Source organism: Homalodisca vitripennis, chromosome 3 (genome assembly GCF_021130785.1).
Source record: "Homalodisca vitripennis isolate AUS2020 chromosome 3, UT_GWSS_2.1, whole genome shotgun sequence".
Taxonomy (NCBI): domain Eukaryota; kingdom Metazoa; phylum Arthropoda; class Insecta; order Hemiptera; family Cicadellidae; genus Homalodisca; species Homalodisca vitripennis.
The window spans coordinates 129,757,379-129,775,518 of NC_060209.1; the positions used below are offsets into that span (position 1 = coordinate 129,757,379).

At 34.7% G+C, this 18,140-nt stretch overlaps 1 protein-coding gene across 3 annotated transcripts in view; it reads left to right on the forward strand.

Annotated features, from left to right (window-relative positions):
• Nucleotides 1-10,660: 10,660 nt before the first annotated feature.
• Nucleotides 10,661-18,140, forward strand: part of LOC124357503 (cleavage and polyadenylation specificity factor subunit 6) — a 65,353-nt gene continuing 57,873 nt past the window's right edge. For all 3 annotated transcript variants that reach the window (XM_046809358.1, XM_046809359.1, XM_046809360.1), the window contains exon 1: nt 10,661-10,786. In XM_046809358.1, coding sequence (XP_046665314.1) covers nt 10,727-10,786 — 60 coding nt within the window. In that variant the 5' untranslated portion in view covers nt 10,661-10,726. The remainder of the gene's footprint in view (nt 10,787-18,140) is intronic.

Consider the following 18,140-nt stretch of genomic DNA (forward strand, 5'->3'; position numbering starts at 1 on the left):
TACTAACGTTTTTCTTAACATAAATCAGGTTACAGCTAATGTAGATACATGCAAGAGTCATAATATTAAGTTGTTGAAAAGTGTTTCTACATGAAGCCGACATGGCTAGTCCGTTTATTATTCTAAGAGCCTTCTTCTGCCAAATAAAGGCTCTTTTTGCTGAACTAGAACCACCCCAAAGACGTATACCATAGCTCAGATGTGCATGAAAAAGGCCAAAGTATATCATGACAAGAACATCCAGATTCACGCAATCCTTCAACTTTCTTAAAAGATAAGTAACTCTGGACAGTTTTTTACAGAGATGATTAACATGTTCGTCCCAACAGAGTTTGCTGTCTAAATGAATACCAAGCAATTTTACAGGTTTGAACAAGTCATAGTCTACATCCGATAAATGGTTCTTTAAAGTAAATATTATTTGTTCAGTCTTAGTATCATTTATTAACAGATCATTAGCAAGAAACCATTGTTTTGCTTGTTTTAATGAATGTTTAAGTTGAATTTTCACATCTAAAATATCCAAACCAGAGTTAGTAATGGTTGTATCATCTGCATATAGAACAGAAAAAGATGAAACATTATAACTAAAATCATTAACAAAAATTAAAAAAAGAAAGGGTCCCAGTACTGAACCTTGTGGTACCCCTGCTGAAACATTTAAAAATTGAGAATCTTTGTCTTGTATACAAACTATTTGTTTTCTATCTGTAAAGTAACTACTCAACAATTGCAGCTCTTTGTCCAAAATTCCATAATATTTTAGCTTTTTTGACAATAAGCCATGTGAAACCGTATCAAACGCCTTACTTAAATCAATCATACTTGCTCCTACTACCAGTTTATTTTCAAAACCATTGAGAACAAAGTTTACTATTGCTTCTACTGCATCACTAGTTGAATGGTTAGGTCTAAACCCAAATTGATAGGTGTATAGCAAATTATTATTTACAAAATATTCATAGAGTTGAGCTACAAGACATGACTCAATAATTTTACTTATAATGGGTACAATTGTAATGGGACGATAATTGTCTGGATTTTTTACATCTCCTTTCTTATGAATAGGTGTAATTTTAGATACTTTAAGACAATTTGGGTAAACTCCTTGAGATAAAATTAAATTAATTACATAGGTAAGTGGTACTACAATTACATCAATAATATTTTTTTAAACATAATTTGAAAGGCCATACACATCCTCACAACGGGAATTACTCATTTTATTTACAACAGATTTAACAAAAGTTTCATCAATCAGTTTCCATTGAAAACTGCTAGTTGGTTGTGGCTGAGGGGAGTTTGCTAAAAAACCAGAGCAGAGGTTATTATTTGTATTTACTGCCACATTCACAAAAAAATCATTTAAAATATCAGGGCTAATAGGTATTGGTGGCTGTGACATCGGATTCAGATTACATTCAGTTTTTGCAACTTTCCATGCAGCTTTACAACGATTTTTTGAGTTTGAAATCATCTTGCTATTGGCTGCAATTTTGGCCTTTGTAATATCTTGTCTGTAATTTTTTTTTTAAATTCTTAAAACGTGCCTTATCTACTAAACTTGAAGTATCCTTCCATTTGTCATACAAAGTTAAAAGTTGATTTCTCATCATACTTAATTCAGGAGTAAACCAGTTCCCCTTGTTAATTCTCTTAGGTTTACATTTTACAGATATTTTTGGACAATACATATTAAAATAAACACTTAAAATATTTACAAATGACTTAACAATAACATTTATATTACAATTATTACACACACTGCCCCAGTCAAGATTACTTAGACATTCTTTTAGATTATGTAGTTTTTCAGGGGATATTAATCGTTTGGTACAATTTTCCGTTGTTTTCTTAAAACATTGACTATTTTTTAATGTTTTTGGCAAAATGAAAAATTTTACCCATAAGCCAGCATGGTCTGATATTAGGTCTTGTTCAAGTAAGGAGGAGTCAAAACTACTACCATCCAAATTTGTGAATACATTGTCCAAACAGGCCAAATCTCTAGTTGCTTTAAAATTAGTTGGAAATAAATTAAAGGATCTAAAAACATCTAAAAAACATTGAACATCTAACCTATGAGTTTCTAAAATATTTACATTAAAATCACCTGTTATAGCAAAATATTTGCAAGATTTAGATACTATATATGACATTAAAACATCTAACTTATTTAAAAAAAAACCCCAAAATCTGAATTTGGAGTTCTATAAACTGACACAATGATAAGATCATAGTGTACCAGTTTAATTGCTGAGACTTCACAGATAAAATCAATGCAATACTGGGATAAATCTATTATATCATACTTCAAGTCATTTTTAACATAAATTGATGACCCACCATGAGTAAGAGGTGGTGTTCTACAGTAACTGGTTGCATACACAAAGTTTTCTGGGACATACAGAGAAATTTCTTGTTTTGTCAGCCAATGCTCATTCAAACAAAGCACATCAGAAGGCTTATTCCTTAAGATAATATCTAACAAACCAAGTTTTTTGCGCAAAGATCTAATATTTAGTGTAGACACACAGATATTAGAACGTGTTGATGCCTGACTGCTTAGAGTTGAACAATGATTAACATAATTTAAACTTTGGCTAAAAAACTATTATTACTATTATAAAGAAAGATAACATAATAAGCTCTGCAGCATCTCTTGCTATTTAATTAAAATAAATAAAAAATTAAATACACAGCATTGCACGAAAAGCCGTAATAACACATATCTTTATATAATGGTGACACAAAGAAAGCAAATTTTTGTATATTAAAATATCTATGTTTTGCTGCCAATATCAAAGTCCACACCCAGCTGAAGAGGCTGGTGTTCCAAAAAAGACCCACAAACCCTCCTAACAATTCTGTTGTGCAATTGTCACAAAGTGTGAAAATAGAAGAAACTGCACAGGCCAGAAAGCAGAGCTGATATGTTCTGAGGGGTTAATGCCAAAATGTTCTCACAGTCGAAATTGTGTAATCAGATGGCAAAATTGAAAATCCGTGTAAAACTATGGGACCATACCAAACATAGACCCTCCAAAAGATCAAGATTTTTAAAGACTATAATTATTTATATTATTACTTTTTAATAAATAGTAAATATAAATACAGGTGCCCAAAATGGGATCAAATATTTGTTACAGCAGCACAACTTAATTTTTAATGACAAACATTCTACCCAAGAGATAACTTAAATGTCATCTGAATGTACCTTTTTCATCTAAAAACTTATAACTGGTCTCACTCTAATTTTATAATATTGTATCTACTTCAGAAAAAGTAAGCATAAGTTATTCCATAGGAAGTCTTTCGAAGCCGACACTTGGTTTTACATGACTAGTGTGTATGCTAACATACTAGAAAACAAAAAAGCGATATTTTGTGACTTTGGCGCTATTTTGTTTAGGATAACTGGCCTAAAAGGTAGTTTACTATTTAAAATCGGCCACAATTTTAGTTTATCTATTATCTGTTACTTGTAAAATAAACTCTTAACAGTTTTTTCATTCAACCAACAATGAAAATTTTCATGGTTGAATAGAACTTTTTGTAGGTTTGATTCTTGTATTGCTGGCCCTATAGCTCAACAATAACAACATACGTGCACCTTTTTGCATGACGTGTTACAAGGTCACCCATGCACAGACCGAACCTTTTCACAAATGTTTTGCACAGACAAGAAAATTTCCATTATTTATTGATTTAAATGTTCATATTTCCCATGAAAACCATTTCCTCGAGATGATAAGTACGAGTATTATACGGCTTTGACAACCTTAGCAACATGTTTCTCTAACATTGTACCTCTACAAAACAATAGACCACTAATTATTTATTATAAATTCTTCGTGTCATCCATTCATCCCAAATATCTTTGCAGGAGTTCTTTATATTGAAGGATATTGTCATGGTGATGAATAAAATGAAAATTATTCCCATTATTAAAGGCATTGCTACCTATCACCGTTCTCCCTGATAAAGTTTACAAGAAACAGTTTATTTTTTTTACTGTGTCTTGTTGACCAGGGTTTCCAATGGAAAATGGAATGAACGTAACATTTTCTCATGTATAAAAGTTTAAAAGTTTCTATTAACTTATATTTGTCTGTATATTAAGTGCAAATTTTATTGATTTTGAACTAACTTTTTGAAGACCTATACTCTTGAAAATAGTAACATATTCAGAACTGTATAACAGTGCTACACACACTTACAATTTTTTAAGTACATGTTTGCGTATGCCTAGCGTAGTGCTTTTAAAACAAAGAGACTGAAAATCATTATACTGATTTGTGTTACTTGATAATTCAATTTGATTTATTTGTATGGATTTTCAGACACAATTAAACTCGGTTTGTGTCTACTTGTGTACAGAATATATACAAAGAAACGTCACAATAAATTAATAGGAAACTTTGTGTCCTATACCCATACTCTTTTATAAACATATATATATATATATATATATATATATATATATATATATATATATATATATATATATTATATATATATAAAATTAGCCAATACGACGTGACGTTTCATTGGTTGAGCGTTTAATGGAGACTCCCATACCAACTGATAAGGAAATCAGATTTCTGCCTTTGTGTGTGTTCCCCTCCATGCGTGATAACATTATAACGAATTAACTTAGAAGATTGATATTTGGCGTGAAACCCCATCTCTACTACCTGTATATTGAAATTAAAAATGTTAAACATCTCGACGCCTCCATCGCCATTTATCTGTTTGATAAATTTATGTTCACTTGAATTAAATATATGACCAATAAATTAATATTTGAAGATTTAACTAAGTGATTAACCTTGACTGAACTTGCACAACTTGGAGTGAAAATGTTCCAATATAGCTGTAGTTTCAATTGAGCATTCATCATTTGGTCACAATATGAGGTTCTGCTTTCGAGGTTCTCACACCGAGATAGTATCTTTGTGCAGATACAGATATGTTGGGAATAAATGCACAGCGTCCAATGAGGCGAATTTGTCGAATTTAACTACCTTGGTCTTCTTAACTTTGCCAGTATAAGAGGGAAAAGACTTTAACATTATGTAAAAAGTAAGCCTCTAGAGGACCCTGTGTGCTTCATCTTATTTTCAGTTGTCTGAAGATCCACAAACAAGAGACTTCCATGAACGATACCAAAGAAATGATCAACTACTTTTCAATATTATAATTACTATCTTTATGTGCAGCTCTCAAAATAACACCCCACCAACTAACCATCGTTCAGATATTTTGATTAGACGTAAAGTTGTACGTCATTTTATGCCAATGTAGAAAAGTTGGGAAGAAAGTTCAACTTGCAGGATATTATGGAGAGCACGAGTGATGTAAGATGACAATTTGGAACAAGATTTTGTTCGGTTAAATTGCTACTTACATCTTTTGTATATCAGTTTTTGAGAGTACGGTATCTACTCCCATTGCCTCAAAATTAATTTCACAGGAATACTGTGGGGCATTGTGTCTTCCGCTACCACATCTTAATCTGTATGGAAAGGAAAGTCATTTATTTCTCCAATGTGAAGTCTAAATTGTAAAGAAATCGTGATGACTTCAGTATTCCACGTCATTCTTCAGAAAACGGTTATTAAAAATCGTACCTAGTTGAAATAAGAAACCTATGTCCCAACAACGTGGAACTCTCCTACCCGTATGAGCAACCGGTAGAAGGGTGACGATGTTTGAACATGGTACCCTATAATTTATGTGACGTTAGATTATGATTTATATGACATGTGAGCGGAACATCTTGGAGTTGGCTACGCTGGGGAAGGACTTCTAAAGCCATCGGGTGGCGCAGAAAAGGAAATATTCACTCACACTTCCTATGCGACATCCACCACATAACACGTCACAGCTAGGTTCTAAGTTATTGCCTCACAAATACCAAATAATGAGTAGTATTCAAAACATTCATGATGACATGAATATTATACACAAAACTCTGAAGGGTATTCGCATTAAAAATCTGAATAATGTGTTAAAGAATCAAACCCTAGTAGCAGTAAGGGGAGGGGTAGCTTAGATCGACCTGTCTTTCTGACCGATATGTCTGTCCTCCTTTCTTCTCAAAACCATGGAGAAGATGGTTGCTAGATTTGTTTGGGAGGTATCTCTTTTGAAGCGACCTCTACTTCCAAATCAGCATGCCTTCACTCCAGGAAGATCATGCGACTCGGCCCTGCATCAATTGATATGCAGGACTGAGAAAACACTGGCAGCAAAAGAGTTAGCCATAGGTGTCTGTTTGGAAATCGAAGGAGCCTTTGACAATACAAGCAATTATCAATGCGGTCTCCAGACATGGTATTGATAGTCAAATATGTGACTGGACAAGGGCCTCACTCACAGACAGGGTGGTTGTTACCACCCTTATGGGAGCAAAATGTCAGTGCAAGGACTGCGAGGGGCTGTCCACAGAGCGGCGTCCTTTCTCCTTTCCTGTGCAACCTAGTTTTGGACGACCTGCTAATGTCTTTGAACAGTAGTGGTGTCTTTGCACAGGGGTACGCAGATGATATTGTGATTCTTGTGAGTGGCAAATTCAACATAACAGTCGCGGAACTGACCAATGTTGCTCTAAACATGGTGGGAAAATGGTGTGATGGGGTGGGTCTTACTGTCAGCCCCACCAAGGCTGCTGTGGTGTAGGAGGCGTCAGTTGGAGGATATTGGTCCATTTCTACTCAGAGGTTCTTCCATTGAGTTGAAGGCCGGGCTGCAGCGGTGGGCACTGTAGAATTAGCATCCTGATTCAAGGGGATGCTCTGCACATGATCTCTGATCAGATGCCACACAAAGTTTCCTTTAAGAAGCCCTTTAGGTTTGCAATACCTCCTAGGGACTGGTCTGAGGGAAGCAAACCTCTTCCACCACTGGAACTTGAATGGTTCACAGACGACTTTAAAACAAAAATCGGCACAGGCGCTGTAATTGTGGTGGTGAGACCATGCAGGGAGCTGGTGGTCCGTGTGGGTCCTTATCCTACAGTTTTTCAGGCAGAGGCCGCAGCCATTATGGAATGTGCTCGTGAGAATTTTCGTCTGCGTTATAGGAGTTAGACGATCATTATTTTCACGGATAGTCAGCTAGCACTGACGGCGCTGGACTCGTGTGTTTAAATCCAAATTTGTCTGAGATTGCTATCAAGTCGTTTCTTCCCATGCCAGAAACACCAATATGACTGTTTGTTGGGTTCCTTGACACGAGGGGATCCCTGGGAATGAAAAAGGTGATGCCCTGGCCAAATGGGGCTCAGGGTATTTCACAGGCCCTCAACCGTTCTGTGGTATTCCAAGGTGTGAATCCTTTGGGGCTGTCTCAAAATGGGTTCGAGCTGAACATGAGAGAAGGTGGAGGTTGCATCCGGATATGAGAATGAGCAGAATGGTAATACAGTCGGTAATACCTTCCTCCAGAGTGGCGTCTGGCCTTCTCTCACTAAGTAGATGATGTCTTCTCATCATGTCATCAATGTCTTCTCGGGTTCTGATCACGGGACATGGTCACCTGAGGAAGCATCTTCACAGAGTTGGCATTCTTCAGGAGGATCCGCCCAGTAGAATGTGTGATGAGCAGGATGAAACTGCCGAACACTTGCTCTTTGAGTGTCCTGCAATAGCAATGGAGCGGTATGCCATCTTTGGTAGTTTGGACAAGGGTGGTGAATTTCCCCAGGAGGAACTGATAGGTTGTTTTCGGCGGTTTGTGAAACTGATGAAATCATAGACTTGTAGGCCTCATGGTGTGTTTCCGGGGTGCGCAAAAGGCCCTTGAGGCTTAAGTACATGGCAATAATAGGCCGTCCCATAGAAGAAGGAGAAGTAGCAGTAATCTTTTCCCTCGCTTTTAAACATAAACTCGTCAACAAAGGCATCTATAAACCATTACTAATTTCACCTATAATTGATACAATAAGGAAAAGATAACATTTGAGAAAGACCTGGAAAGCCCTCGTCATCTATATTTCTAGCATCGATGTGCGTTATTTACGTTGCCTCCAATTATACGTTCGATATCCATTCCTTCATTTATATAGTTACCAGCCCCTACTAAATAAGAAGTATACGTGTATTCTTAGATATGCACATTTATAGGAAAAACTGGCCCATATCCAGGCCGTGATATTAAATTGATTCATTCTGAGTAAGTCACAGAAAACCTTTAAGGTCCAAGTTTCATAAAATGTGTCTTTGTATACAATACCTGATCAGTTGTCATTGCCATAATTATTGCTAAGAATGTGTTCCAAATTTGTCCCTGAATACACGCACAAGTTTATATTCAATTATGTGTCTATCATTTTATTGAATTTAGTTGGATAGTAATACGAAACCAGTTGTTTAATATTATCAGGTCGCATAACCCCAATTTGGCCTATAAAAACGCAACAACCAAATACTTCAAATCACCTATTGTCTATAATGAACTTTCAAGTAAAATATAGATTAGATTTATTGAACTAGGAAGACCCAAAACGCTGATCAGACGCAATAACTGTAGAACAAAGTTAATAGCCTGTATTTACGTAAGCATTGTTACTTGACTATTTTATACTTAATTATACTTGATACACGTCTTAAGAATATAAAAACACGACACTTTATTTATATTTTATGATCTACTAAAGTAATTAGTGACGATTTTACACTATATACATTTTATAATTAACGAATGATAGCTCCAATAATCAAGGAGTATAAGTATATATATTTTTAAACTACAGTAGAAACCAATAATTCAGAACGATTTTAATTTTTGAACAGGTGGCATAGTTTTCTCTTTTGATCAGATGGGAGCAGTTTGACAATGGAATCACAACAGTTTTATTCTTTATTATTGTGTGTAAATGCTATTGTTTCGTGCGAAAGTTGCTGATTTTTACTCTACGCTTTTATTATAATCTTTCGGTTCTTCAATACAAACATGCCTTCCAAAACTGATAGAGATAAACACGAGGTTAGTTTACACATCCTTTAGTTATTTTTAACGTGTTTGTATTTATGTTATATGCTCGAAAATTGAAATATTTACTACATTATTATTTCACTGCTAAATACAGTAATAGATATACGCAATAGCCAATGATTGACATAAGTAACAGCTACGCATGTAATGTAACATAAAAATAATTTAAAATACTGTTAAATACGACACATAAATTCTCTCTTAGAAGAATGTCTTATTATGTCTTATGTCTTATATTCTTTTATTAGAATAAAAGACATATGATTTCATATTTTAGACACTACCAGAGAGTACTACTAAATCGGAATTATGTACGTCACGCATCCTTTGGCCCTCTATGGATTCTATTGTAATATTTTCAACATAACATTGTACTTTTAAATTGAAACTTTTTTGCAAAGCTTTTAACCATTTAACCAACTCTAATTTGTGACATCTTAATCATAAACGCTACCGGTAAAAATAAAAACAAATGCTTCTTACACAAGATATAATTTTAAAGAACTATAATTTCATATATTTAAAATATATCGTTATGTATAGAAGATATATAACAACGAAATAGATATAAATAGATAGCCTATCTAAATAGGTATGGAGACTTCAGAGTTTAATATTGAATTTCACAAAAACGAGAGAGATCATAACGGAATTTATAACAATTTTAACCGAATTTTATCAACAAAGTAAACTAAACATTTTTTTATTTTTTAACTAGAGTTTTTAGAGATGCACTTACCACCATGATGTTAAATATATTCTTGTAATTCATATTTAATAACGTACAGTACTCACTACTACTTCATGTAGTTACATAAAACATGTCACCTCTATTCCCTTTTTTTTAATTCTCTGTGCAAAGAAAACTACTTTTGTGAGAGATTTAGAAGTTACCTAACATGGTTAGAATAGATGTGTGAAAAGAGCATTGTCATTCACATGTTTAGCTGATCACACTTTCGTTCACATTTTGTTTTATTTTTCCAGAAACTTTTTTCATGTAGGTCTAAGGAATAGAGTTAACCTATAGTATGAGACCCACCCGGTTATTTCTCATCACTTACTTATACGTCTAAAAATTAAAATCTATTGCGATTTTATGAAACATGGAAGTGAAAAGCAAAACGACAAATGTGTCTCACTACCGCATTTATAACTATTTTTAGTCAAACCTCATTTTTCTGAATTGTTATGGCATCTGGGGTTTTATTAGAATTGTTTCGAGAGCTCTACTACTGATGGGATGAAAATGGCCAATGGGAGTACCGGTAAAATTTATAGGTAATATTCTCATCTTGAAAAAAAGGAAATGTTAAAGTAAATACATTCGTTGTAGTAAATGAATGATAGCTATGGTACAGTCATAACACAATGGGTTGAACAGAATAATCCATGTGTGTTTAAATCAAAACAAACGTTATAGGCCTGCAATATCAGTGTAGTGTATAGTATTACTCTGAGAAGTTGTCTATGTCTCATTTTTATATTTTATATACTTGTCACAGTTATTTTAATTGGAATAAGTTTGATATACTCTTCAAACATTCTTGATAAATTAATTTATTGATAAGTAATATATTACATGTATATGTACATGTTCGAGGAAATAAAACTTGGTTTTTACTAGCAAGTTTCAATAAGCTGGTAAACCTGTTTCTAGAGGTCAAATTGGACGCTATTAGACGCCAACGTAGAGAAGTCGAGGAGGAAGTTCTATTTGCAGAAAATGGCGGACGGCGTTGATATTGATTTGTACGCCGACGATTTGGAACAAGATTTCGCTCAAGTAAGTGATTGTTTACATAATGTTAACTAAGTAATTTAGTTCCCTAAACATTTCGATCATAATTTCAACTATCATTGTTTGTTTATGTTGTTTTATACAAGTTGGTTTTCAAAACAAACTCATCCATAAGTGGTCCGATGTCAATGCCGGCTAGACTATTGTGATAATGAACCCTGGACTGAAGAAACTTGTCTTTATGATTATGTCCAATTGTGTGATATATAACTCTGTAATCCTTATTATATATTTGCCTTTCCAATTCCAAAAACAATAATTTATAGGTTAACTTTGTCTTCTCTTTAGTAGAGGGTTCCTAGTGTCTAGAACCTGGATACATTTTTCATTAGCCAGCCTAATCTCTCTCAGTTCCACAGTATCTTAATTAAGAATAAAGTGTCACCACTTCGTTTTAAAAACATATGTTACACTGTACAAAATGACAATCTTCATCAGTTAAAATCTACCAATAGCCTATCTTTGTTTAAAATATAAAATTATATATGTAGCTATCTTATGTAGCCTATATATTCATATTCACGAAATTAGGCTTAATATTCGTTCTTTTAAACTTGATACCATACTGCACAAGCACAGCTGATCAATCAGTAGCAGGGATCAACCATTCTTTTGTAATGGATGGGATAGTCTTAGACTGCTATGTTTTATGCCCGAAAGAAAGGCGTTCAAGTTAAATAATACTATGATATTTAATCCTTTGACTGGTAGTTTTTTTTATAGTGGTAGCCTATTTAGTGTTTACTGCAGTAGATGTGTTTTTGTGTTTTGTTTAGTATTTATACATAAATTAGTTTAATTGTTCACAAAATTTATTATAGCCTATTTACAAAAAAAAAGAGAATACAATATTCAGTATTTTCTCATAAACATACTAAGGTACAGGTTAGTATAGGTACAAGTTAGTAACAGTACACTAGTCTCTTCAGAATTCTTTAATGATATGAAATTTGCGTAAACAGTCGGACACACAAAGCAAAACGTCGCAATCACTGCACATTTGTGTCATGTACTGGTCCTGCTGCTATCTGCACACGTGGCATGCTTTCCTCGTCTTGTAGTTATCGGTAGCAGGGATGGTAGTAAGAAAATGCTGAGCAGTAAGTCTCAGGGGAGCATCTTAGCCAAAAGTTTGTCTGTTAGTCTTTCTTGTTTCATTTCATGTAATCAGTAATTACTCAAACACCTACGTTTATTTACTCACGGTAAACACAACAAAATGTTAACGTAAAAGTGAAGTTACAAGCTGGGCCCTTCACAATCAGCTTATTACTTGGAATGATTAATTGAATACTATCATATGGCCTGAATTGGGTCTGAAAGAAATAATTAAAAGAGCAGCTTCAATCTTGTGGGAACGATGAAAACTACTTTAAAGTGTTTCTGATTTATTCAGCTAGATCGCTTTCATATTCAGGCTAGAGATTATTCATCACAAAACGTTATTAGAAAATTGTTAAGCACCATAGGGCGCTCCCGAATTCATTTTGCGATTGCTAGTCAAAGGGTTAACTAGCTGCTTAAAGGTTTTACGTAAATTAATATTGCCTAAAGGTTGTCTTAGCTGCAGTTATAAGCGTCCAACACTAGATAATATCGAATCATCGCTATTCATGAGTAAAGAAACGTCGCTACAACTTCTTAAACTAAATTATGTTGTATTTCGAATTACAGTACAAAAGTAATAATGTTCTGGTGAATAAAAACAATCTAGGATATGTTTATTTATAAAATATAACAAACAAAATGGTATTACATTTATTTACTTTTTACTATTTTGAAGGATAAATGTATCTGACACAAATAAAACATGTGCTGGTACTTTGGGATCGTACCGACCACACCAGTATGAGGAACACAAAAATATAAATTTATAGAAACAAACATTATAGAACGAAAAAACAACTACTCTTTAATTACAAAATTACAAACTTACAACGATTATTAATACAGTGTCATGTCATGTCCATTCAGGCATATTTTAAGCAACAAGTCATGATCTTGTAAAAAACGAATGGCCCCCTCTTTGCTCCTGGGTAAATCCCAAATTCTCAGTGTCACCCATCACTAATCTATTACACATACAGTAAAACACGGAAGTACAACAAAGCGATGTACTCGACAGACACTGTGGCACGAAAGTACAACAATGCGGCGCACCAGCTGAACGGGCGGCGAGACTCTGCAGTCACGTTATCTATTGGACCACTAGACTTTGACCTCTGTCTGAGGATGGGGAGGGGTTTGCGATAAGACAATTCCTGTTTTATATTGACGAAATATTGTTCTACGCTAATCTAGTAATCAGTAGAATCAAAATGTCAAATAACGATTCATGTCTGGGTGTGGTCGGTATAATCCCAAAGTACCCATGTGCCTTACCACTTAGCTTGCCACTATGACAGATCTGCAGTAATTATTGTCAGCAACAGGTAGTTCAGTGGTAACCTTTTTTTCTCTTAGGACAAGAAACTTATCAATTTCACTTAGTCCTATAAGAGAACCTTAGTGCTGCAGTGACTGGATGTTCAGGATTGGTAAGGTTAGGGGGTAGGGACTGCCTCCTATTGAGATCCATGAGTAAGAATTAGCCTCTCCAGTCAAAGTAGGGGGGGGGGAGGTGGCACACCCTTCTTGAGGCTAGCAAGAACCCCTGAGGTTAGGGAACAAACCCCACTAACTACAACAGTCATCTCCCACAGTAGACTAGACCTATCGAATTGCCCTTGGACCCCAGAATCTCGACATCTGCGGTTAGTGATATGCTGCTCATGGACATCCATAAGGTTGCCCAGATTTAAGTGACATATTGGTTTTTTGCTGTGCCCAATGGTAGGTTCAGCTGGAAGGTATAAACCAGCCAGAAGTGATCCCTGCTGGGTAAAATTGTGGTAGCTTATTACCAGGATACTATTGTTTCAGTACCAGCTGGGCTGAATGATTTGGTCTTCTCACAACGATTTTTGGGTTACTTAGTAACCAGTAAGAGCCAAGGATATTTCGTGCAAGTAATGAGGCTAGGAATGGACATATTACACTATGCAATGTTATACGATATAAGTAGGTTTAGATTAGGTTATCATAAATTACTAGATACAGGGTCTGTATAATAAGTAACCAGACTGAGCCTGCCCCGCTCTGTCAAAGCGTCTGCTAACCGGTATCTGGTGCTGTAGTGGTGGTGGGGGGTCTAGTGAAAGGGAACCAGGCTGCAGCAGTTGCCTCCAAGCGCTTGGAGAGTTAGTATCGAGCGAGAGCGGAGTGCATGTTCAGTTACCCTGTCGGAGTGAAAATGGAGAGTACGATCGAGCAACGTTTTAGCATTAAATTTTGTGTCAAACTCAAGAAAACGGCCACGGAAACTCTTTCCGATTCAAATGATTCAAGAGGCTTACGGTGAGGATGCTCTGTCCAGAACTCAGGTGTTTCAGTGGCACAAAGTTTTCCGGGAGGGCCGCGATGACATCCATGACAAACAGCGCGTCGGTCCTCCATCAACGAGTCACACGGACACAAATGTGCAAAAAGTGCGTGATGTGTTGAACAGTGATCGTCGTCTGAGCATTCCGGCTATCGCAGATGAGGTCGGAATTGATAAGATGACCATTCAAAACATTATTAAGAACGATCTGGGCATGAGGAAGATCTGCGCGAAGCTGGTACCCAAACACCTGACTGATGAGCAAAAGAAGTGTCGTGTTGCTGTCGCTTCGGAAATCCTTGATCGACTGCAAACCGAACCAGAGTTTTTCAACCACGTTATTACAGGAGGCGAGACGTGGGTTTTTGAATACGATCCTGAGACGAAGTGGCACACACCGGCATCACCACGACCGAAAAAAGCGTGCATGAGCAAATCAATGGCTCATTGCTTTCTTTGACGTGAAAGGCATTGTTCACAAAGAGTTTGTGCCACCCGGTCAAACTGTAAACGGCCAGTACTACAGAGAGGTGCTCCGTCGACTAACCGCCTGGGTTCACTAAGTCCGTCCGGAGATTGCCGATTCGTGGATTCTCCATCACGACAATGCACCGTCGCACACCTGCCTGCTCGTCACCGAACAGTTGGCAAAACAGTCTAGGGCAACGTTGCCACAGCCTCCTTACACCCCGGATATGGCACCACCGGACTTCTTTCTGTTCCCCAAGATCAAGAGACACCTTAAGGGGACGCGGTTCGGGACTCTGGAAAACATTCAACGTGCTACGACGAGGGCTCTAGACAACATCGAGGTTGCCGACTTCTAGGGAGCGTTCAGGGATCGGAAAATACAGTATCAGCGTGTTATCGACTCCAATGGGGACTACTTTGAAGATTTCTAAAGAAAAATTGTACATATTTTGCCAATAAAAAATTTCCTGAAGTCAGTCCGGTTACTTATTATACAGACCCTGTATATCAAAGTTAGACATAACCTTTACAAGTGTTTACATGATAAAAATCTTATCACTTCCAAATTTATACATTCTGAAAACCCTACTAACAGTACAATCAAATTTTGAAAGCTTATCAAGTGATAACTTTGATCATAATTGCAATACAAGATTTAAAGCTAATTTTCAATATCCCATACATCGACTGCGTCTGGTAGAAAAAACTCCAATATACACGGCAAAAAAACTATACAATAAGTTACCTCAAAAATATAAACATTTAATAAATTCAAAAACATTTAAAAGCAAACTAACTGATTTTTTGTTGGAAAAAACTATTATAGTGTTGATGAGTATTTGATGGATCCTGAATTGTAAAATTGTGTTTTAACATAGATTACATTAAATTTGTTACGCTGTCTTGACCTCTTATATGTATGTTTATGTTTATATGTATATGTGAATGGTGATGTGCATATGTATGAATGTATATGTGTATGTATCATTATTACATTAACTTATGACAATGTTACCTGTTTTTATAGCAATGCTATGTATAAACGTTGACGTAACAATAAAGACTGATTCTTGATCAGAGCTTGAATTTGGGTACTATCTTAGTAACCATGGGATGTTTTTCCTTTTCACTTTTGTTTGTGTCCTAAAAATGGCACCTCTTCCATATTAACTTACAAACAGAAATGTAACAACCAATAGCCTATCCATGAGGGCACCGTTACAAAATTAAAATTCTTAACACACATTTTAAATTTAATTAGGGCTTAAATTTATTATGTATTAGGATTATTATTTTAAATGTCCTTTATTAAAACAATGTTTGTTTCTTACAATATTGAAGGAGAGTGAAGCAAAGTCTGTTTTCTTTTCTTTATTATCCTTTTAATATTACAAATTCCAAAGTTTGGAAAGATGTTTGATACTCAAATTATACAAATCCTCTAGTTGACTGATTTAGATGAAATTTGACATTTGCATTGCATAAGTATAAGAATAAAACGCACAACATATTTTTATTCTGAAGTACTATCCATAAATACTATTAAAATTAAAGAGATCGTGTATTTACTGTTAAGATAGGCAAAATTGTTGATAGCTGATTAATCACATTAAGGATACTATTTATTTAATATTTTTATAAAATTGAACGAACAAAAATGTGAATGTATGCACATAAGGTACTTCAAATTAGTTTACTTTTGACATTGTGGGATGGCATTGTATTTACATGGCTAAAAGAACAATAAAAACAGAGTGAGGCACTAAAATTACTCATCAAACCATGCTCCCTGTAACTTCAATTTGAAAAAACAATCGAGGGAAGTGAAGCTATTGACTGTAGCAAATGTAATTACTAAAAAGGAAATGTAATCGCAAAGTAATAGACCAGGTATAAAATAAAACTTTAATGGCAGAAAATTATCAAGTGGCAGTGGGTTTTTAATGCACTGATGAGAGATGTACTATATATACTAAATAGATTTATAAAATTGATATAATTCTTAGACTGAACCAAGAAAATAGAATGATAAGCAAACGTAAATTAAAATGCAAGGACAAATCAATCAGAGACATGTGAATCTTATTATCCTATTATTATTATCTAGTCATGCTGTACTGCATCATAGTGATAGGTCTATTGACATTTTTTACAAGTATAAAAAAAATATTTATACTAGTTGACTACATTCAAACGCAAACTAGAATAGTCGTGAAAGCTAGTCGAATAGTTTTTCTTGTCTTGAAATGAAAATAAGTGTACTGTTGCCAATGATAATTCTAGTTGTCAGCTGTAATTGCTTTTATACTCAATACTATTTGGAACTACCTTTAGCTGATAGATCTCAAAACCCTTTCCCTTACTGTAAGAAAAAAATGTAATTTCAGATATTTATTACTAGCAAAAAATAGATGTTTGCAAGCAATGCCAGTCCCATCTAAATGACTTTTTCAATTGCCGAACAAGAAGTAAATGATAAAAGGAGTAGACTTCTCCCAAAAATATTAATAAAGTATTGTTTTTATATTCTGATACGTAATAAAATTGTTACAAAACTTGAGTAGGGTACGATAAACGGACCCGGTTTTTTATATCGGAATTGGCAAATGATATTGCTTAATCAAACTATTGATATAATAAATCGATACTGATTAATTATTTTGAATAATTAACTTAAATAATCTATATCAACAGCTGTAAACACTCAAATAATACACGTAGGGTAATATTTCAATTTTACATAAGTAACATTTGATTATTAAAAATGGCAGTCAATTAAAAAAAAAACTACATGGCATTGCTTTGAAAGATGATAAGACATGTTTTTCGGCTTCAACATGTTGGACTCGTTCTGAAAAACCCATTATGTGAAATTAGTGGGAAAGAAACAACTGTAACTGTGAGAGGAGCAAATATAGTCGTCTTCAGTTTTCCTAATTTTGGTTATAATAGTTCGTTTGATCACTGTAAATATTAAATTTATATTTTAATTTAAAACATAATTGTTATTGAAGACTATAGATACTTTTATATCGAATGATAGTGTAGGATTTGAGATGCGAATATTAGGTATCGATGATTACATTCTTTGATAAAAACCAGGTCCGCTTATCGTACCCTACCCCAAAACTTTAGCATTTTCTTTCAAATACATAATTAATTATACTTATAATTATGAGGGTTATGAACTTTGTTAAGTAGAAAAACTAACGACTAAATTTATACTGAATTAAACTAGACGATTGATGTATAGTCTACTGTTGTGATATCTGAAGGGTTTCGATGCTAGCAAATGAACAAGTTTACATCTTTACTTTAACCTATAAATAACTAGTCGTCAATGTTTCAAGTATATAAGCTCTAGCAAACCACTACAGTACATTGAAAACACAATGTAATTCATATTATGGAACAACTAGTGGTTCTACGACTAAGACTAGTCAAATC